Source organism: Chiroxiphia lanceolata, chromosome 5 (assembly GCF_009829145.1).
Source record: "Chiroxiphia lanceolata isolate bChiLan1 chromosome 5, bChiLan1.pri, whole genome shotgun sequence".
Lineage (NCBI taxonomy): Eukaryota > Metazoa > Chordata > Aves > Passeriformes > Pipridae > Chiroxiphia > Chiroxiphia lanceolata.
Window position 1 is genome coordinate 51,948,742 of NC_045641.1, and position 20,796 is coordinate 51,969,537.

The 20,796-nt window shown below is 53.4% G+C and overlaps 2 protein-coding genes across 7 annotated transcripts; one reads left to right on the forward strand and one right to left on the reverse strand.

Annotated features, from left to right (window-relative positions):
* MAFF (MAF bZIP transcription factor F) lies at positions 1 to 3,676 on the reverse strand. 4 transcript variants are annotated; one of them, XM_032689408.1, is made up of 3 exons: positions 3,370 to 3,676; positions 2,098 to 2,151; positions 1 to 2,016 (listed from the first exon to the last, which is right to left on the reverse strand). In XM_032689408.1, the coding sequence occupies exons 1-3, from the start codon at positions 3,388 to 3,390 to the stop codon at positions 1,603 to 1,605; spliced, it is 489 nt and encodes a 162-aa protein (XP_032545299.1). In that variant the 5' UTR covers positions 3,391 to 3,676; the 3' UTR covers positions 1 to 1,602. The 4 variants fall into 4 exon arrangements, with proteins under 4 accessions (XP_032545299.1, XP_032545298.1, XP_032545301.1 ...); XM_032689407.1 differs by having other exon boundaries at positions 3,286 to 3,403; XM_032689410.1 differs by lacking the exon at positions 3,370 to 3,676 and adding an exon at positions 2,849 to 2,873.
* Positions 3,677 to 3,905: 229 nt separating this feature from the next.
* Positions 3,906 to 19,198, forward strand: PLA2G6 (phospholipase A2 group VI). Of its 3 annotated transcripts, XM_032688711.1 has the most exons (17): positions 3,906 to 4,286; positions 4,743 to 4,958; positions 5,721 to 5,901; positions 7,447 to 7,634; positions 8,870 to 8,966; positions 9,940 to 10,122; positions 10,316 to 10,424; positions 11,026 to 11,178; positions 12,700 to 12,790; positions 13,497 to 13,660; positions 14,192 to 14,342; positions 14,523 to 14,659; positions 15,285 to 15,439; positions 16,177 to 16,344; positions 17,407 to 17,480; positions 17,958 to 18,132; positions 18,307 to 19,198. In XM_032688711.1, the coding sequence occupies exons 1-16, from the start codon at positions 4,078 to 4,080 to the stop codon at positions 18,097 to 18,099; spliced, it is 2,418 nt and encodes an 805-aa protein (XP_032544602.1). In that variant the 5' UTR covers positions 3,906 to 4,077; the 3' UTR covers positions 18,100 to 18,132; positions 18,307 to 19,198. The 3 variants fall into 3 exon arrangements, with proteins under 3 accessions (XP_032544602.1, XP_032544601.1, XP_032544603.1); XM_032688710.1 differs by having other exon boundaries at positions 17,958 to 19,198; XM_032688712.1 differs by lacking the exon at positions 11,026 to 11,178 and having other exon boundaries at positions 17,958 to 19,198.
* Positions 19,199 to 20,796: the final 1,598 nt, after the last annotated feature.

Sequence of the window (20,796 nt, forward strand, 5' to 3'; positions counted from 1 at the left end):
TGTGGAAAAAAAAGAACTTGCTTTATTTGTAAAGTCTACAAAATACAGAGAAGTCGGGTAGGACACATACTGTAAGTCAGAAAATAAATAAGTTTTTTTTTGCTCTATATAAGTATAAGATAAAATGTGATTTGCATATATAAAATATAAAGTACGGCTCTGTACCAACATCCTGGCTGTGCCGAGAGGCGGAATGGCAAAGAGGACGTGAAAATAACTTATGTTCGTGCAATAAATAAACCCAAGGGGAGTTGGGGTGGGGGGATGCTCACCACAGTGCCCCTCCATGAGTGGCAGGCACCTCTCTCTGGGGAGGGATAGAGGCTGCAGCCGAGGGTGGCTGGTGTGGCAATACCCAGGCAGGGGCAGAACGGAGGGGCAGGGGAATCATCCACAGCAGCAGATGCCAAGACAGGTCTACCTCTACCTCCCCTGTGCTGCCCATATTTTGCAAACCCAGCTCTTCCCCAGCATTTCAGCCTACCGAAGAGCCCGTTGTCCCACACCAGTGTCCAAGCTGGAGGAAAACCAAAGGGAGGAGTCTACCTGCCTGCTAGGCAGCTCCCAGGAGCTCTCTGTCCCTCCTTCCCACCTCCTGCACCTCCACCCCTCTCTCTGCCTCCGCAGCTCTGTCTCTCAAGGGCCAGAAGCACCTTTCCATGGGCTTTGTAGGCGGTGGGGCACTGGGGAGCGCTTGGTGGGGCCGTACAAGCTGGCCTGTGCTGAGCAAAACAGTGTTTATCTCTGCTCCAGCTGCCTCCGCTTCCTTCCTGCCAGTGCTGCTGCATTTCAGAGACACCCAGCCAGGCTGAGTGTCCCGTCAGCAGGAAGAGGCGTGAAGGATGTGCGTGATAGGGAAAGATAAAACAGCACCACTGCTTCTCCCCTTTGTGGAAAACAGCCTGGGCTGACCCACTCATGTCCCCCAGCTCTCCCCTGCCCAAGGGACCCTGAATCATTGTCACCTCTGGGGTCCCCCTGCACCACAAGCTGCCACAGTGCTTTCCCATTCCATTCACCCGTACCAGATATCAACCTGCAGCCACTTTCTCTCCCGCCTTGACCTACCAACCTTCCCTCGCCATCTCCATCCCCAGAGACTCCAGCCATGCTGCCACCTCCCTCCCTGCTCCAGCCATGGTCCAAGTTGTGTGCCCAATGCTGATATCCCTCTCTTATGCCTTCTTCCCCTGCACCGCAAAACCTCTCTCCCCTCCTTTCCCTCTCTGGCTCCTGGGACTGCCTGGCCTGCATTCAGCTCTCCCATAACCCCTCCCTAAAAGGAGGCACCTGGTGTTTTCCCGCCAGCTTGGAGCCATGGGATACATCCCCACTGCTGCCTGTGTGGGTTTGCTTTCTCCTGTCTGCACCTCCAGGAGGGGAGGGGGCTGTCAGGGCCATCAGTGGGGTCATGTCCTCTACTCCAGCACCCACACTGCAGCAGCCCTCCCCACCTGGGGGAGCTAGAGGTCAAGAGAGAGGAGAAGGAGGATTTTGGGTACAAGTCCCAGCGGGGAGGAGGCTGAGGAAGGGCTGGGAGGCAATTCATGGGGGAAGGCGCCCCGGGGAGGTCTGTGCCCAGCCGGGGGACGGAGGCCAGCACTAGGAGTAGGCAGCCTGGTTGGTGCCGGACTTGACGATGGTGATGACGCTGGCGGTGGCCACCTTGGCAGTGGGCCCATGAGTGGCCACAGTGCGGGCGAAGCCCTGCAGGGCCTCGTACTTGCCACGGAGAGTGTCGAGCTCCAGGCGCATGGCAGCGTTCTCCCGGGCCAGCTTGTCCACCTCCCACTCCAGCTCCATCTTCTGTTTCTGCAGCTCTTCCTTCTGGCAGACACGCTTCACCCGACAGCTGGCAGCGTAACCCCGGTTCTTCAGCGTCCGACGGCGCTGCTTCAGCCTCGCCACCTCCTCCTTGGAGAGGCCCCGCAGGTGGTGGTTGAGCTCCCGCACTGAGAGCCCCATCAGCTCCTCATCCGACAGCAGCGGCGTGTTTTCCCCCAGCTCCCGCTTCACCTGCCAGAGAGAGGGGCAGTTGCCTGAGGCACCCCAAACCAGCCCCCTGCCTCCCAACCCCCTGTTCCCACTGGCACTCACCTTCAAGGCCTTACTGGAGAGCCCGTCTGCAGCCATCGTTCCCTCACGCTGGCCCTGTTGAGCAGCCAGGAGAAAAGCTGGTTACAGCCAGCCCCATGGCCCTCACCATGGAACAGAAGACACCAGCCCTGCTGGTCTCCTGCCCACTGCCCACATGCCCCCCCACCCCGGGCCGTGTGACTCATTCCACTCGTTTAAAAAAAGTACGTAGTAATAATATTAATAGCAACGATGACTGCAAGCAATAATAATAATAGAGGAAGGCGGGACTTCCCATCCCTCCTTCATCCCATCCCGAGACGGTGGGGATGCTGCTCTGCCCAGGGGACCCAAAACGCCCCAGCCGGCTGCTGGGAGGCCAAGGCTTCCCCGCGGGGAGGAAGCCCAGGAGGGATCCGCTAGAGGCTGAAGGGAAAGTAAAAGTAGCAGACCCACGGAGCGACACCGTGATGAGGCCACCCAGCCGGGACCCGCGCGGAGGTGCCGCCCCCTCCACCCCTGTGGCCCGGCGGGCGAGGGCAACGCGGCTCCCGGCCCAAGGGTCGGGCATCCACACGCTCGGGGGACGAAGGGTCGGGGCCACGCAGGTGGGCGGGCGAGAAGTGCCCTCCCCGTGATTCAGCAGCACAGAGAGAAAGTCACCGAAGCAGCGTCTGTCCTCTCGTCGGTGTCCGGTTCCTCCCCGTACCGGGGCTCGGAGAGTGGGAAGGGGTTCGGGACCCCAGCCTGCAGCCCAGGAGCCTCTCCCCACCTCGGGGAGCTCCGTCCTCGTCAGGGGAGCCCTCGGAGGGGCGAGTGGGGCCGGGGCAGGGCAGGGAACGCCCCGCGAGGGATGAGGGGCTGGAGGGGGGCGGTGGGGAAGGTGGAGCCGGGGCGGCTGGAAGCTGATGCAATCCGGGCCGGGGAGCCGCCGCCGGAGCCGGGGGAGCGGCGGCAGATCCCCCCAGGGCGGTGGCCAGGACTTGGGAGGAAAGCGCGGACGGCGCCGAGCGCGGACACCTCCGCCCCCCAACCCGTCCGATCCCGTCCCAGCCCCAGCCCCAGCCCCAGCCCCAGCCCCGGTCCCCGCCCTCGGCGTAGGCAAAGCGGCCTCCAGCCGGTGCCGGACCCCGCCGCCCCCCCGTCCCGGCCGCCCCGCAGGGGGAGAAGCGGAGCGGGGAGCAAGGAGGCCGCCCGGCCGGCGCTCACCTGGCGGCTGCGGCGGTGCCGCGGGGCCGGTGCCGGTCGGGGTGTCGGGCGGCGGCTCCAGCCCCGCTCCCCACGATTACTCACCCGCGGATTCTTTTCATTCATAAAAACACAGTCATGCGGTGACGTCACCCCGTCGCACCCCCTCCCCGCCGCCGCCGCGCTGGGCGGCCGCTGCTCTTAAAGCGGCCGCTGCCCCAAGAGAACCCCGGCGTGACCGCCCTCGTGGCGCACTGCCAGCGTATTAAACACGTCGCGTTACGAACGCAGCCAAGCTCCAACAGCGCCAGTTATAACCCTAATTCGAGGACTACGCACGCCCGGTGAACGGCCGTGCCGGGCCCAGAATGCCACACCGCAATGGGCCACTGCCGCTTTAAGGGGTGCGGCTCCGCCCCTGCCGTCCCACCCCTCACAAAGATGGCGCCTCCCGCCCCTCCGCCCTCCTCTCTTCGGGAAAGCGACGGGTGTGGCGCGTACCCCGCCCCCACGGCCCCGCCCCGGCAGCGGCGCTGTTGATTGGCTCGTCCTAGGGGGTGGTGCCGCTGATTGGCCCGTCCCGGGAGGCGGCACCGCTGATTGGCCCGTCCCGGGGGGCGGTGCGCGCCGGGGATTGCGCGCGGGGGGCGCTGGGCCCCCGTCGTCCTTTGCCCGGCCCCGTCCCAGTCCCCGTTGTCATCCCTGTTCCCGGCCCCGTGTCACCCTGGCGATTCTGGTTCTCCTACTCAGGCACTGAGTCACACAGCCCGTGTAAGGGTAGCGGCCGACGGAGCCGCCTGAGGCTCCGGGAAGATGCAGTTCCTGGGGCGGCTGGTGAACACCATCAACAGCGTCACGCAGATATTCAGTAACCCGTACCGGGTGAAGGAGGTGCCGGCCGCGGAGTATGCCGGTCACGCCTGCCTGCGGGAGGAGGGCAGGGTGGCCCTATACAAGAACAACATCGCTCGCTCCTGGGACTGTCTCCTGGTGAATCCACAGAGCCCGCAGGTCGCTTTCCGGTGAGTGGCAGACCTGCAGAGGGAAACCAGAGGCCCTGTATGGCTGATCCTGGGACTGGTTCACAGCTGCGGGGTGATGTGTTTGAGCAGCAGGTGGCTGTGCGGGCTAGGAGGCCCTTGGGTAGGCGGGAGAGGGTCCAAGCACTGTGACAACAGGCAGCTCTGAAATAGTTCAGGGCATCCATAGGTACACGTACTTCAACTCACACCTGTTACAGGTTCCGTATCTGGAACATAGGGTACTTTGGACCAAAACCTAACATTCCTCGGGAATGGGACATGCTCTCATCTAATGAAACATTTTCCGTGCTTCTCTTGGAACAAGCATGATGCCAGTTGAGGAAAAACAGGAAAGTTCCCAGCACTGCTGGTTTGAGAAGAGCTGTTCCTCTCAGAAACATGGGGTCAGGGTTGTTCCTTTGAGCAGGACCGACCCTGTGTTTGCCTTTCCTCCAGGCTCTTCCAGCTGGACAACGAAGCAGATGCCCTGGTGCTCTTTGAGCAATATGCCCGGCAGCTACGCCCTTTCTACGAGAGCTCGTGCCAGCCCTTGTCCCTGGAGGAGCTCCAGCAGCTCAGCGACCTCCTCCGCAGCCACCCCAGCTGGTCCGCGGCACACGTTGCTGTGGAGTTTGGCCGCCGGGAGAGCTTCCGGCACAACCATATCCTGAGGCAAGGAGCAGGGGGTCTCCAGTACTGGGAGGGCAGACTGGGCCAGGCCATGTTAGAGTATCTCTTCCTGATGTGCCAAAGCAGCAGGGGCTGCTTCTTGGGGTAGCTTAACGTCTGTGGTTCCTGCAGAGATGAGTTTGGAAGTGCTGGCCTTGCTGCACCGTGCCTTGAAGGCAGCAGTGGTGGCAGAGGGCCCTGGTGGTCGCTGTAGGGCTGCTTAGTGGGTTTCAGGCCCCTGCTGCAGAGCCCAGAGCTCTGGTGTTTGAGGGAAAAGGTTGAACTGTCCTGCTAGAGATGCTGATCAGATTATCACAACGCTTGTGGAGTTGCTCTTTGGAGGGGCTTGTGGCTGAATTTGTAAATCACAGGAGGACTGTCTGGCAAGTTTTTGGCTACAAGCCCTTGTTCTGTTTCCACAGAGAGTTCACTGATGATGGGGGGACTACTGAGGAGTTAGGGGACTGGAGGGCACCACTAGGTTGCTGACTGTAAGCTGTCTCCTGCCTGCCTTTGTGCAGGGGAACCGATCCCATACGGAGGCCAGAGGAAGGAGCACCAGGTCAGGGATAGACTGCAGGGCAGAACTGCCTGATAGCCCTTCCCTGTAATTCTTCCCTGGCAAGAGGCTGGGCTTTTATGATCCTCATGGTTCACACCAGATGGGGCAGATAGAGCAGGTACCTCTGTATCGGCTCCTGGAGCGGCTGCGCATCCTCCTCCTTGCAGCCACTCCTTGTCCTCACACTGACTTGTCTCTTGCAGCTGTGTGAACAGCACGGACAGTGAGGATGGCTGCACCCCACTGCACCTGGCGTGCCGCAAGGGAGACATGGAATGTCTGCTGGAGCTGCTGGAGTGCCACGCACGGGTGGACATTACCGACAGGAACGGGGAGACTGTTTTCCACTATGCTGTGCGAGGGAGCAACCCCCAGATCATTGAGGTGGGGGCGATTTCTAGTCTGGGGAAAAGTGGGACCAGAACGGGTCATCTCTGTGCTGTGAGGAGAGAGACAGGAAAACAGCTGCAGATGGGGGAGGAGAAAGTCAGTTCCCCCTGTCTAGATAATGCTTGAGTCTGATACCAGCCTCTTATTTCCTCTCTTTACTGGTCCTGTTTCCCATAAAGGGGCTCCAAATTCTACCCTGCACTGGAACAAGGATATTAAGCAAGTTTCCTCAGAAAGTGTCCTTTGCTGTTATTTACATTAGACCTTTATCCTGCCTTTCCTCAGGCCTGTGGCTGTCCCTTCCCTCTCTCCTCCCTGCAGGGTGCTTTGTTTCGGGCAGAGTGCTCCTGTAGGGAAATGTGTGTTCACATTGCCCTGGGGGATCATGCGTTGCCCACAGACTGAAGGACAGTTTGGAGCTGCCCTGGGCTGTCCTGAGCTGCAGGACTTGTTGTTTGAATTGAGTGGCTTTGCACAGGGGATGGCAATAAGAGCCTTGAGGCAGAGACACTCTGAAGCCAGAGGTGTTCTCAATTGCTGAAAAGTGCTGGGCAGAGTGCTGGGGTTTGTAAGGGTGTGGGTGGCCTTACATGTGGTTCCTGAGATCTGTCAGCTTCCCAAGACTCAGTGGGAGCCCAAGACTGACTCTCTGCTATGGCTGCAATTTTGACATTTGCCCAGTACCTGTTGTGACAGCCCTCCCTCTGCCCTCCAGACTGTGCTGGGGTTTTCTAATGCATGATGGTGGAGGAATGAGGATGAGGGCTTGCCATGGTGTGGAGCAGGGCAGTTAGGAACTATGCGTTAAAAAGGTGTCCTCTTTATTTCTCTGAAGGCATCAACTTGGCTCGTTGTTACAGAAATACTTCCAGGTCTGATCAGTCTCTTGTCTGTTTCTTTTCTCTGTTGATTTCTTGCTAAACCAGAGAAAAGAAACTTAAATCTCACTTCTCTCTCTTGTGTGTACCAGGGCTTGCAGGGTTTTCCCAGTACAGCAGTGGGATATTTTCAAGTAACAAACCAGCCAGCAGGCAACAGGTCTAAAATTTACAGGGAAAATAGGAAAATTCCTTCAAACATACTCCCACATGCATGTTTTAAACAGAATCCTGTTTTCGTCTGAAAGCAGCAGTGGGTTTGGAGGGGAGACTGAGCTCCTGCCAGCTGATGGGGCTGCAGCAGGAGGGAAGGCTGCTGGTTTCAGTTTGTGCTGTCAATTGGTTGGCCTGTGCTTGGCTCATGGTGAGATGGTAGGAGTCTGCTGGACTGTTTCAGTCAAGGTGCTGTGAGCCCTTTTTGGCTGAGGGGTGTCTCAGAAGCACCTGGGCCAGAGGAAGAGGACACAGAGAGCTCCCCGCTGGGGAGACAAAACAAGGAGTGCATCCATATCTACTGTGTTGCAAGCAAGTGTGGAGAGAACACTCTGTAGCATCATGAGGAGACCAGTGCTCCAGAGTCTGTCCTCGCAGCTCAGGAAGAGAGACAGTGCTCTTCCATGTCTCTCTGTCTGTTTGTTTATCTACTCTCTCCTCTTTCCAGCTCCTGGGCAGAACCCCAACTACCGGCTTGGACCACCTGAACCACGAGGGGCTGACCGCTCTGCACCTCGCGTGCCAGCTGGGCAAAGAGGACATGGTGCGGTCCCTGCTGAAATGCCGTGCCAGCTGCAGCGTTGTGGGCGTGCTGGGATACCCCATCCACACAGCACTCAAGTTCTCCCACAAGGGGTACGTAACTGCCTGGGCTGCCAGAACATGGCTCTCCCTCCAATCTGGGAACCTGTCTGCTGGTTCAGCACTGTCCAACACTGGACCCCTTTCAGGGCTGTGCTCAGTAGGAAGATGTCTTGTGCAGTCTTCTGCTGCATCGCTGAATTGGCAAATGAACAGGGAAATGCTGGTGTGGGAAAGAAAGAAATACCTTCAGAAAAGAAAGGCTTTTCCCTGAATTAATGTATTATTCAGTATTAGACATCAGGAGAAAGACAGATTTCAAAAAACCTTTTGTGAAATACTTTTTCTCAAAATGAGCTGTGAGAAAATAATTCACTGATGCTTAAATAGCATTGCTAATTGATGCACCTCTGCCTTTGAGTGCTCTGATCCTAATAACTAGGCTCATTGCAGAGCCTAGTTTTTCCCATCTCCTATAGGCCAGAAGTACTCTTGATAACACACTCTGGAACTGAATCAAAAGAGGCACAATGTTTATTCTCTGTTTGATTTTCCCTGGAGAAATTTGATTCGCTTTGTGTATACTTTACAATACTTAATGCTTATAGGGTATCTGAGCTCTGAAAATAGGGCTCTCAAGCCAACACTAGCTGCAGCTGGCTGATTTTTCAGCATTTTAAAAAGCAATTCCCAACATTAGAGACACATTCACAAGCCCAAAATGTGCTTAGGTCACTGAGTGCACTGGGGCTTGATCTCTTGTGCAGGGTTTGTTTGGTGGTGTTTTAGAGAGGAGAGCATATGCTTATATTTTCTAAGTCTACCTACCCCGCTTTCTAGGCATCAGATACTGGTCTGTTCACAACAGGTGTGATTTTTCACTCATAGAGAAGTACACAGATTCTTAATTTCAGCAAGTGTTTAACTATTTCAGTTTTATCCCCATGTTTCCATGGAAAGAGAGAAGAATTTCCTCTCAAGTCTTGAGAGTTTCCAGAGATGCCATATTCCTGTATCAGAGAAGCACCCAGGTGTTGCTCCACAGCTTGAAATTGGGAAGAGATTCTCCTGTTCTGAACGCTGTACTGCTTGTATGCTTCCTGTTGCACCCACCCTTTCTGTAAAGAGCAAAATAAAAGTGCAGCTGAGGAACTTGCAGGTGTTGCAGAGATCCTGCTGCTGATGAAGGGTTTCCTGGTTTTCCTCTGGGTGGAAGGCAGGTACTGATGTGGGCAGAGGTCTTGAGTAAAGACAGCAGCCACCCATCCCGTCATGTCATTGTCTTACAGGTGTGCCCAGGCCATCCTCGAGGTAGATGCCAGCCAGGTTTGCTCCAAGGACCCACGCTATGAAGCTACTCCACTGCACTGGGCGAAGAAGGCAGAGGTAAATGGAGCCAATCCATGGTGAGAACCTGTGCTGCCACCCAGCATGCAGTTAATTCCTCTTGCTCCCAACCTGTCCCTTTCCAACTGCATGTGCAGAGCCCTGGAAGTGTCAGAGCCCAGCCAGCCCAGTGTTTGATTCCCTTTGCCCTGTTCCAATCAGTGCTGTTTGCCACGGGGGACAGAGCAGTGGAGCCTTGCAGTGAAATAAACTGGTGGAGTCATCCCTAGTACTTCATCTGTGACTGTGAAACTGCCACCTTGTCCCTTTTCCCTTTTGTTGAGGAAATTGCAGCACTGTCCCTGAAGCCCAATTGCCCTGGGAGGGAGCTCTTTATTACCTGACAGTTTCCTGGAAGCAAACAAATCAATGCCTTAAAGACTGCAGGGGAAGTGTGAGGTGGGGAAAGGGGGGGTGGCATGTGCATGACAGTCATGTTCTACCAGAGATGAGCAGGTCAGTGATATGCCATGCTGGAGCCACCTAAATGGTGCTTGTTGCAAGCAGAGGGCTTTCCTATAACAAGACTCTTCTCCCTCCTCCAGTATCACATCCTGCTCAGAAATGTCCTGTGGAGTTTCAGAGCAGACCGAAATTTGCCTGGCTTATAAAGAGAAGTTCAGGGAACAAACTTTTTCCTTCCAGTCTGAAAGGATCCTGGCCTGAGTAAGAACTGTTTTTTTCTCAGTTGATCTCAGCCAGTCATTACAGTTGCATATAAATCCCAAAGCATCCAGAAGCTCCAGCAAAATTGCAAAACCACCAGCTAGTTCTGTGGTAAAAGACCCAGAAACCCCATCCCCAGTGCTTGGAAAATTCAGCTGGCATCTGCCAGCCAACTACGCCCAGGCTAAGGCTCCCTCCTCTTCCCCTGCTTTGCTTGCCGTGAGACCTGGATGGTTTGAGCACCCAGGTGGTTGTCCTTACGATTGCTTTATCTCTTCCTGACCTGGCACCTGCACGTTGGGCACAGATGACACGGCTGCTGCTGGAGTACGGCTCCCAGGTGAACGTGACCAGCCGGACGGCTGACATGGCTCTGCACATCGCGGTGCAGAGGGGACGCTTCGACTGCGCCATGGTCCTGCTGACACACGGCGCCCACACCAACGCCCGCGGTCAGGATGGCAACACACCCCTGCACCTGGCCATGAAGGTGAGCATCCCAGAGGATGCTGGGAAGGAGAGAGAGGGTTTTCTTGAAGGGCTGAAACAGAGACAGACTCCTTTGAAATTCTGGCTCTTGCCTTCCATGTGGTGATCCCTTGTGGGTGGATCTGGCTCATAAAAGGAGGAGGGAAGGAATGAAAAATCACGTAGTGGCTCTTGAGCTTTCTCTTGTCCCTTAGCATGACCACCTGGATATGATCAAAGCGATCGTCGTGTTTGGAGGAGATATCGAGATCCCCAATGATTTTGGGGAGACACCAGGACTGTTGGCAGCCAGGAGCAGCAAAGGTGAGGGAGCATGTCAGCAGCCTTACAGGGTGAATCTGGCACCCTGTCTCCCCTTGGTGGCTGAATGGTGTCTTGGTGAAAGCCTGCCACGCATGGGTGATGCTTCTCCAGTATGCTTTTCCAGTATGCTTTTGTAGTCGCTCACAGGGTAGGTGCTTCCTTTGCTAGCGGTGTAGGCTTTGTATTATTAGCCCTTGATCGGTTTCTTTTCTGTGAGACAGATGCAAGAGGAAAAGCTGGCATGCACTTGCACTTCCCCTCTTTTACACCACCATGTCAGGCACTGCAGGCTCACAACAGGATGACGCAGTGCTGCTGAACTGCTCAGGTGGGAGCAGACACGGGTGGTTCTTCAGTGGCAAGAAGTGTGTGGCACACACCTCCTTTGAAGCAGCACAGCGCTGGGTGCTCCCGCTGTGCACAAGTCCTGCTGCCTGGTGTTTGGGAGAGATACCTGGGATGTGCTTTCCCCTTCCTCGGGTCATCCCAGAGGTTTTGTGAGGCTCAGGCCTGCTATGAGTTTGGCAGAGCACGTTATCCCCCGGTGTTGGCGTGCACTGATTCTCTTTCTGATCTGTGACTCCCCCTTCCGTCACCTAAGGTGCGAACCGGAAAGTGCTCTTAGACCTGCTGCAAACTGTAGGGACCGAACGCTGCCACCCACCACCCAACCCTGACTCCCCAAGCCTGGCACCATCTGCCGCCTCCTTCCTGGAAGGCCAACCTTCCTCACGGAGCAGCTTCAACAGCTTAGGTAAAGCCTTCCCTGGCCCTCTCTTGTTCTCCTTCCTTCATGCTTCACAGTGCTGTCTTGGATCTCTTCTTCAGATGGGCCATGCTCTGGGAACTGTCTTAGCTCTCAGTATCTGGTGACTCTTTCGTGACTCTGTCCTCGTTCAGCTGTTGCAGGATCCTGTCTCTTTTTTCTGCTTTTCCTGTGTGTGTACTCTAAACTCTCGTACTCCAGACTTTTGTTTTATAGAACTGACAGATGCACCTCTGTAAAAAGGAGCAGGAAGACTGATTCCTTCACCCCTCTGGAAGAGGTGTAGCACTTAGTTACTGGCATGTACTTTATCCACTGGGTCATGTACTTAGTGGTCTGCCTTGAGGACCACCCAGTGTTGTGCTGGGCACAAGGGGATTTAGAAGTGTGACTTTTTCGGATCCTGGAGGCCAGCAGCTGGGAGAGGGAAGGGGTGAAGTCTGAGGATAAGTAACCCTGGTCACAGGTTTGTTATGCAGAGGAAAAGCCTACTTTAGGACGTACAACTGTGTCGTAGCTTGTGCTTCATACTGCCCAGACTCTGTGAATAAACACATGGGTCTGTTCTAAGTGCTGGGCTTTCCACGTCCATTGAGCTCAGGCAGAAGCAGCGGGAGGGGTTACGGAGTAGTGGGTGAGTTGACTTGGAGGGAGGCTCTCACCCTCATGAGAGGAGCATGGAGGCAGCTAGCAGCTTCTTGTGGACCTCCTCCCATCTCAGGCTGGAGGTTTCCTTCGCAAAGGCTTTCCTGTGAGGCTAGAGGACAACCCTGGAGTGTGTCTGTCACCACAAATCTCACTGGCTGCTGACACCAGGACTTTCTTCTCACCATGGCGTGGCGAAGGCAACCCCTGCCCAGTTTCAGCTCTGATGCAGTGACAGAGCAAGACCCTTTTTTGTCTTGGACTCTGGCCCTTGAAGAAACTCCTCACCAGATTCATTGTCTCCATGTGCTCTAGACACAACCACCTTCCAGCCTGGGTGCTGGCAGGAGTATGTAACTTCTCTCCCTCTGTTTTCTTTTGGTTTTGTAGGCTGGCTTCTCACCTAGCCTGGATCGGTGCCCTGCACCCAGGGCAGCCTGGGTAAACATCAGCTGAGGGGTAATGACAAGCCGCCCTGTCTCCACAGCTCTCCTGCCTAGGTTACCTCGAGGAGTAGATTTAGGTTTTATCTTAGCAGCTTGCAGTAAACTGCTTAGTGGGCACACTGCTAGGCTCTGCCTTCTCTCTCACCCACTGTGCTCATCTTCTGCTTCTACAAATCCTTTGTCTCTGCCAGTGCATCTCCAGCTGCACACTCTAAAGGATGGTGTTGCACTTCTTTGGTGTGGAGTTTAATCTGGGGGGTACCTGTTGGCTGTGAGTAAGATGGCTCGTGTCTCCTACAGGCAGCTTTATTCAATGGGGAAGGGAGTTGGATATTCTCTCTGTGATTATGGTGGAAATCATTTACCACACTGATGGTCCCTAATATTTCTTTCCTTTTACATGTTCATGGCCCTGTAGGGTACCAGGACGTTCTGTATGTTTCCGCAACTCTCGGACAGTTGTTGAAGGCACCAGATGTTGTGGACATGCCCAGTGAAGACAGAAGAAAGTAAGCGAGGAGCAGCTTCTGTCCAGGCTCCCGTGCAACTTGAAAGTGAAATCTGTGTGTGAATTCTCCCCTCCCACACCCGTGGGGGTGGCTTCCTCATAGTTGATATTTAATATCCGTTGCTGTTGCAGTTTTTGCCAACACCTTGCGATAAATTTCTGTTTCTATAAATGACCACTGCCTGTCCTGTGCAGCCCTGGAGCTGCAGTGGAGCCTGAGCTCAGCAAGTGAAACCCCTGCTCTGTCCCTTTCCTGTACCACTGGGCACCCAATGCTGCTTTAGCTTTGTGATTACCTCATCTCCACACACTGCCCTGATGCTTGTCCAGCTCCTCAGGACCTCATCTTGCATGGAGTGGAGGAGGGGTTGGCACTGAAGTGCTGCTGCCAGGATTTAGGGCTATCTGCTTTTTATTTATGACACAATACTCACTAGTGTGTAGTAAGGGACTTGGGTGCGGTTTCAGCTGGTACTCTCTGGTGCAGAGAGCAATGGGTGTTGCACCAGCTCTGGCAAGGATTATTGGATGTGTCTTATTTGGACCTGAGAGACCACTGCTGGATTTATTAATTCACTGATTACTCTGTCTGCAGCAATCTAGTAACTGGCATAATTTCCTGCTCCCAAAGCCACGTTCCTATGCAGTGTTCTGTCGTTTGTAATCTGTCCCACAGTTGCTATTCATCTGTGTCTGTCTCTCTCCAGTCAGGACCGCCTCCTGTGCTTGGATGGAGGGGGCATCCGGGGCCTCGTGCTCATCCAGCTCCTCCTGGCTATCGAAAAAGCTGCGGGCCGTCCCATTCGCGAGATTTTTGACTGGATCGCAGGGACCAGCACTGGAGGGATCTTGGCCTTGGCTATTGTACATGGTAAGGACAGTGCAAACAATGGGCCCCTTCTCACTGCTGTGGGCCTGAGCACACCTCTGTGGGGAATGGGTGTGGGGTGGGAGCTGCCTCTCTGAGTCCTGACTGAGATCTTTTGCACCTGCCTGCCAAAGGAGGGATGGGATGTTCGTTAATGAAGGAAAACCTAGACCTGGCTTTGTGCTTGCTTCTCACATCAGCTGACTTGGAGCAGCTTTCTGGGTTTTGGGAAGTGAGTGGTGGCAGAGTGCAATATTCCGTTCTTCCTGTGCTCTCCACAGGGGCTTCAGAGCAAGGTGGTTGACACTCTCTGGTGGTGGGAAACTGTGCTCCAAGTTTGCTCTTCCTCTGTAATCCTTCCCAGTCATACTGCTGAGGACTAAGCAGATGACAGGCAGCTTGGGAAGGGGGTGGGATTGGGAGTGGTGCCTCCCATCTCCTGCTTGTTCTGGAAAGTCCTAGCTCTGATGTGCTGTTTGTTCTGCCTGCCCTTCCTCTCGCTCCTGCTCCTGCCAACACTGTTGCCTGTCTCAGGGAAGTCCATGGACTACATGCGCTGCCTGTATTTCCGCATGAAGGACATGGTGTTCCGGGGGTCTCGGCCCTACGAGTCAGAGCCCCTGGATGAGTTCTTGAAGAAGGAATTTGGGGAAAACACCAAAATGACAGATGTCCGAAAACCCAAGTAAGTCTTGCCTGGGGCTATGCTAGTTGATGCTGTCCTGCATGTGCTCTGGACTGCTCTCAGCAGAGATGCTCAGCCTCTCCTTAGAGCAGATCTGCAGGAGGGTGATGTGCAGACTGTTGAAGCCTAAATACTTTTTTTTTCCATTTTACTCTTATTCTCTCATGTCCTCTTCCCTAGGGTTATGGTGACCGGGACGTTGTGTGACCGACAGCCAGCTGAGCTCCACCTTTTCCGGAATTACCCTGTACCAGAGACAAAAACCTCCACTGAATACAAGACAAATGCATCTTTCAAACCACTCACTCAGCCAGAAGGTAAATTATGGTGCACAGAAGTCCGTCTGGTTGGCAGAGAAGGTTGACAGGGACATATTTAATGTTCTTCCTCCATCGCTCTAAAAATCAGGGCGTCCCAGCAATGGCTCATCACTGGTCTTGACTTGTAGTTTGGTCCTAATGGTGCTTGGCTTTTCTCCTTTCTCTTCCTCCCTTGGCTTCTCTTGTACCAGGAACAGGGACTGGCTGGCAAGGTTCATGAGGAAGGGGTCTGCTAGAGCAGTCCTGCATACAGTCAGTACCTTTCCCTGGGCTCTCACAAAAAAACATGGAAGAACTGTGTAACTGAAGCATGCAGCCCCCTCCAGCTTGCTGCTTTGTCTAGCATACACAACTGGTTCATTATCAAAATAGCAGCGATGAAGCTGATAGAGAGTGAATTTGACCCAGGATATGTAGAAAGTTTTGAGAACATCTTTTAAAGTCCCCCCCAGTCATTCTGTGCATCCAAGCAGAGGCCCTGCTGTTGGGAGGAAGAAGCAAAACTGTGCAGGGCAGGGTTTTCGGGGACTGCAGGCCCTCCTGCTTAGTGCTGGTGAAGGCAGCGTGCTCCTCGTGCACAGCAGGGTTGCTGCAAGAGGCCTTTTGCTTCCTCCCTCTCCAGACCAGCTGGTGTGGCGCGCTGCCCGCTGTAGCGGTGCGGCTCCCACTTATTTCCGGCCGATCGGCCGCTTCCTGGATGGAGGGCTGCTGGCCAACAACCCGACCCTCGACGCCATGGCGGAGATCCACGAGTACAATAAGACGCTCATCAAAAAGGTGAGGGAAATCCTAGCCATGTCTGGTAACTGGGGTTTTTTGGCCCCACTGAGCCTCCCTTGAAGAGGAAATGGGTTTGGCAATGGATGCGTATTAGTGGATAAACAAGGTAGCAGTGCAGCACCCTGAAAGGAAGTGTATGGAGGGGGATATGTGTTGGGAATGGTGGCTGGGAGGGGAGATACCTCTTCTGACAAGGGTGTGAGACATGGAGACAGCCTCGTCAGCCTCTCCTTGCTACTTTGAACAAGGATGATTCAGTTGATGGTTGTGTGTGGCCCTTGATGCAGCTCTGCAGGGCCTTTTTCTGCCCAAAAATAAATGGAGAAGACAAAGGTAGGGTACTCTGTGAGGCTGAAGAGGGAATGCCTTCTGTGGTATGGCAAGTTCTTAAAAAACATGAATAACTACTGGCAGCTGTTGTTCCCTGTAGTTGAAAGGGAAGGTGTGTTGTCAGAATGACTGAAGAGTTGTACTGTTTCATGGTCATCTGGTCCCGAGATTCATCTCCAGGGTGTTCCCATGAGTTTGGGTGCAGTCAGGGGGATAAGGGACAGAACAGTGCAACTGTTGAACTCCTGTGGGTTACACACCTCTCTCACCAGGCTGTACTTAAGGGGAGAGAAAGACTACTGAGCCTTTTGCCTTGGCTTTCAGAGCTTCCCCAGGACTGCTGTGAAAGACGTGCTCTACCTTCGTTGTTGGTTCTAGTAAACAAATCTTTTGTTCGTCCACAGGGTCGGAGGCAGGAAGTAAGAAAATTGGGGTTGGTGGTCTCCCTGGGGACAGGGAAGCCTCCGCAGATCCCAGTGAGCTCTGTGGATGTTTTCCGCCCCTCCAACCCTTGGGAGCTGGCGAAGACTGTCTTTGGGGCCAGGGAACTTGGCAAGATGGTGGTGGATTGTGTGAGTACTGGGAGGAGGGGATGGGGAAAGACCCCTGGGGTTACTTGCAGGGAGGGAGAAAAAGTTTCCAGTCTTCAGCTTCTTCCTTTTGGAAGCAAATTCTATTTCCTTGGAACTGCTCTGACCATGGATGTAGTGGGTAACTTAAGAATTGCGGGAGCACAGCAGGTCTGAAGACCTATCTGCTTCTTTGGGGTTTTGAGTTCCAAGGCAGGTTCTTGCAGCTGAAAGGGGCTGAGGACAGGATGGTGGTCAGTGACCCTTAGGAACATTTGCAGCATTGATTACCATATCAGCAACCCAGGCCAAAAAAAAAAAAGTCATTCCTTGGAAAAGAGCAATTCATTTTTCTTTAGAAAAGCCTTGTTGTCCCCACTGGGGAAATCAGTAAATGCTAGAGAAGTGGAAGAGTCACTAATAAAAAACAGTTTTTGAGAGCTGTGGTTAGGAGTGTGTAATAGGAATAAGAGCTTGCATGTTTCAGAAAGAAGATCATGAACTGTTGTGCATGAAAACACTCCAAATGAATGAAAGCCAGAAGGATCAGAACGGAAGTTCTGACTGTGATCTTAATTCTGTTGCTTTATCTCCTTTTTAACTTCCTAAAGTCAGAAAGTGCCTGGAGTCCTTCTGCTTCCCCTGTCTTTTATTTCAGGGCTCCCAGGGAGCTGTGCCAGGATAGCCCAGGAGGCCTGTAGTAATCACAGGCTGTGCTGTTACAGGGCTTGGACAGAATGAATAAAATCCCAAGGAGGCTGTCATTCATGTCCTCCTGGAAGTTTCTTTAAGGGAGTCTACTCAATGCTGTGATGTATGGAGGATCTGTAGGGTGCTATTCCTTGTGTCCCAAAGATCAGGAGCACTGTTCTTATGTTAAAAATAAAAATAAATAAATAAAAAGCTACCTCACTCTTGGTGGCAAGCAGGGCCATCCAGGATGAACTTGCTCCTGGTTTTTCCTTTCCCTCTGCAGCTTGTGCAGTTCCACTTGGTGCCAGGGAAGCGTCTTGCAGGCAGGGGAAGAGCAGTCAGGCTGTAACTGTGGGCCTGTTTCTCCTGCAGTGCACTGACGCAGATGGCCCAGCTGTGGATCGTGCCAGGGCCTGGTGTGAGATGACGGATATCCCGTATTTCCGGTAGGAGCTTCCTTTCCACTGTCTGCACAGATCTATTTTTATCCTTCTCGCTTCAGACCTGGCTATGGCACGCGTCATCCCAAACAGCATCCCCTCCAGAGGCATGCCTGCCCAAACCTGTCCCCTGCCCGCTACCCTCATGCCTCAGTGACACAACAGAGGATGCCGTGGCCTCTGCATGAGCTGATGCTCCAAGCACGCCTGGTCTGGGGACACTTAGTGGACGCTTGCGGGTTGCTGTCTTGCATGGTCCTTCAGGATGTGCATCCTGCCCCATTCCACCACGCACAGCCTGTTTTAGATTTGTCCCTCGTGTGCTGTGGTTACTGAACTGTGGTTCTGCAAGTCTGACAGATACAGGGCCAGTGAGCATCTCAGTGGCAGGAGCCCCTTGGCAAAAGTCTCCTGCTTGGCAGGCTTGTGCCTGACCACCTCCGCATCTGTGCCCAGCTGGTGATGCTGTCTTGGTGTCTGCAGGCTCAGCCCTCAGCTGCACACGGAGGTGATGCTGGACGAGGTGAATGACACAGTGCTGGTGAACGCTCTCTGGGACACCCAGCTGTACATCTACCGGCACCGGGAGCAGTTTGAGCAGCTGGTACAACATCTCTGCCGATGACTGACCTGGAGGTTCCCATTCTGCATGCCAAAGGCAAGGGGCAGCAGACCCTGAAATGGCTCAGATTTGCCCTTCAACCAAGGTGTTGAGCTGGGGGAGGGACTAGTGATAATTATGAGGAACTAATAATATTTAATAGACAACAGTGCACATACACATGTATTCCCGGACAGCTATGAAATGCTGACAGTTATCCTTGTTCTGTAGCCTTCTCTCTGCTGCTGTGCTTGGTTTTGCTGCCTTGCTGTCTGACTCAGAATCCAGAGCCCCCACCTACCTGTCTTGAGTTGTAGCAGCTGGAATGTCTCCTGTCTGTGCAGTACCTCCACTGACAAAGCACCGTGCACCTTCCCACGTCACAGAACGGGCTAAGACCTGATAACAGCTTCAGGGATTGCTTGGCCCACTGGGGCCAAGTTATTTCAGAGCGTATAGTATGGGAAAAAGGGATTATTTTTCCTTCAACATACCCAGTTTGAAGGGAAGCAGAAATGCTTCAGCTTTTTGGAGTAGATATGACACAGAATGTTGCAGCTGGCCTTGGGAGAAAGGCAAACCTTTCCTGAGGCAGGTTTTCTGTAGCAGCTTCTTTCCCCTCTGAGATGGGCTGGCAACACAGGTACTGACTGTGCCTAGGGTGGGAGCAGACCCCTCCCACCCAGGGCTTTTTGTGCCACCTGATTTGCTGTGCTGCTCTTTGCTCAAGGGCTGAGATGTGAAAGCCTGACTTTACTTGCAGCAAGCTCAGGGTAAGGGACAAGAGCCTTGACTTAGTAGAGAGTCATTTATCTTAGTATGGAATTGAAATGCTCTGAGATTGGTTTCCTCCAAAGAAGCTGACCCTGTGACAATTTGGGTTTACTTTTTTTTACTACTGGAAATTTCACTGTGACTGCTATACTAGTCATTGTTTTTGTTGTAAATTTTGCATATTTATAAATAACTTATGTATGTATTTGGAGGCGTTTTGAGGAGTACCCCAAAAAATGGAATTTTTAATCCTTTGCTTTTGACTGAATGGACTGCTGTTGCCAACAGGCCTTCTGTGAAAAACTGACATGATCTGAAATAAAGAGGGATTTGCATTTGTTTTTTCTGATGTCATGCAGTCAATGGTTGTCCTCTCTCTCTCTCTTTATCCTGCAAGTTCCCAGAGAGCTTCTGAGTTTGCAGCCTCTGAATTTCTTCCAGGTACACAATCAGGAATAGGGCTCCTTGAGACACAGGATTATACCAAGAGGTGAATGACCTGTCCTTGCAGACAGCCCTGGGAGCACATATGTGGTGTGAGCGGCTGATAGTTCCACAATAGTTGCAACGAGAGGAAAAAGGCTTTGGACGAGCTGCAATATGAAGATCCTCTTAGAGCTGGCCAGGTCCAAAAAGTAGAACACTGAAACCCTTTGGGATACAAAAGGCTGGAGATGGGGCTTTAATTTTGGTATCCTCAAGTGGTTCCCTGACAAGGTAACTGCTGCAAACCTACTGGACCTGCTGCCCAGTGGTTCCTACAGGAGACCACTGAGGTGCTGAGTCATGAGTAGGTCTAAAAACTGATTATCTGCCTTCTGATCTTCAATTTCACAAATGAGATTGTGGAATTAGGAGGATTTTAGGCAGAGTAAAAGTCTTGTTTTCCTGTATAACAGAGGGCCTTACCTTCTTGTAGAAAAACAAAACTTAAGATGGAGAGAATCTAAGCTCCTTTCTGCTTTTTGCCCCTGGCTGCAGGGACTTCCTGGAGCAGGTTCCTTGCATGCAGATGGGGAGATCAGGAGGGTTGCCATGTTAACCCCAGATGGCAATCAAGTACCATCCAGCCACTCACACCTCACCACACCCCTACTGGGGAGGAGACTCAGAAAGAAAAGGTAAACCTTGTGGGTTGAGAGAAGAACAATTTGATAATTGAACCAAAGTATAATAATAATAAAAATTATAAGGAGAGGGAAGGAGAGTAACAGCTGACCAATGCCCAGCCCATCCCCAAGCAGTGATCGGCCCCTCCAGGTAAATCCCCCAGTTTATATACTGGACACGATGTTCTATGGCATGGAAAATCCCTTTGGCTCCTTCAGATTAGCTGTCCTGGCTGTGCTCCTCCTGAGTGTCCTGTGCAGCTCCTCACTGTCAGAACATGGGAAACTGGAAAGTCCTTGGCTTAGAGTAAGCCACTGCTTAGCAACAACTACAACATTGGTGTGTTATCAACATTATTCTCATACCAAGTCCAACACACAGCACTGTACTGGCTAGTGGGGAGAAAATTAACCCAGTCCCAGCCAGAGTCAGGGCAGCTCAGGGTGAGGGCCCTGTGAGCTGCTCAGCTGTTGTGTCCTTGGTCTGGAAACCAGAGGAGCATCCCTACTCCCCTGCTGGCAGTAGATGTTAGGGAGTGCAGGGGCTGTGGGCTGTGCGACCCAGTCCGCATCCATCAGCTCCTCAGCTGCCTGAGCCAGGCTGTGACATGGTGCCCATGGAGACCTCCAGACCCATCCTGAGCAAACAGTTGTGAACCCTTTGCCTGCTGCTCTGGACTAGGACAGGTGCTGCCAGGGGAGGCTCTGACTGGGCTTTGCTTTGTCCTTCTCTGCCAGGTGTGTACCAGGAGCACTTGCAATGGCAGTGCCAGTCCCAGCTCACCAGACATGAAACCTGGGAAAGGGTTCAGACAGAAGCCTGTTCCTGCTGTTAGGG

Excerpts from the sequence above, each read along its gene's own strand:
- MAFF (XM_032689407.1), bottom strand. The coding sequence starts at position 3,390 with ATGAATGAAAAGAATCCGCGGGTGAGTAATCGTGGGGAGCGGGGCTGG. Across the intron at positions 2,152-3,285 it reads GGCACCGCCGCAGCCGCCAG|GGCCAGCGTGAGGGAACGAT; the intron begins GTGAGCGCCGGC and ends GCTGCTCAACAG. Across the intron at positions 2,017-2,097 it reads TCTCCAGTAAGGCCTTGAAG|GTGAAGCGGGAGCTGGGGGA; the intron begins GTGAGTGCCAGT and ends TCTCTCTGGCAG.
- PLA2G6 (XM_032688710.1), top strand. The coding sequence starts at position 4,078 with ATGCAGTTCCTGGGGCGGCTGGTGAACACCATCAACAGCGTCACGCAG. Across the intron at positions 14,343-14,522 it reads ACAGATGTCCGAAAACCCAA|GGTTATGGTGACCGGGACGT; the intron begins GTAAGTCTTGCC and ends CCTCTTCCCTAG. Across the intron at positions 16,345-17,406 it reads GCAAGATGGTGGTGGATTGT|TGCACTGACGCAGATGGCCC; the intron begins GTGAGTACTGGG and ends TTTCTCCTGCAG.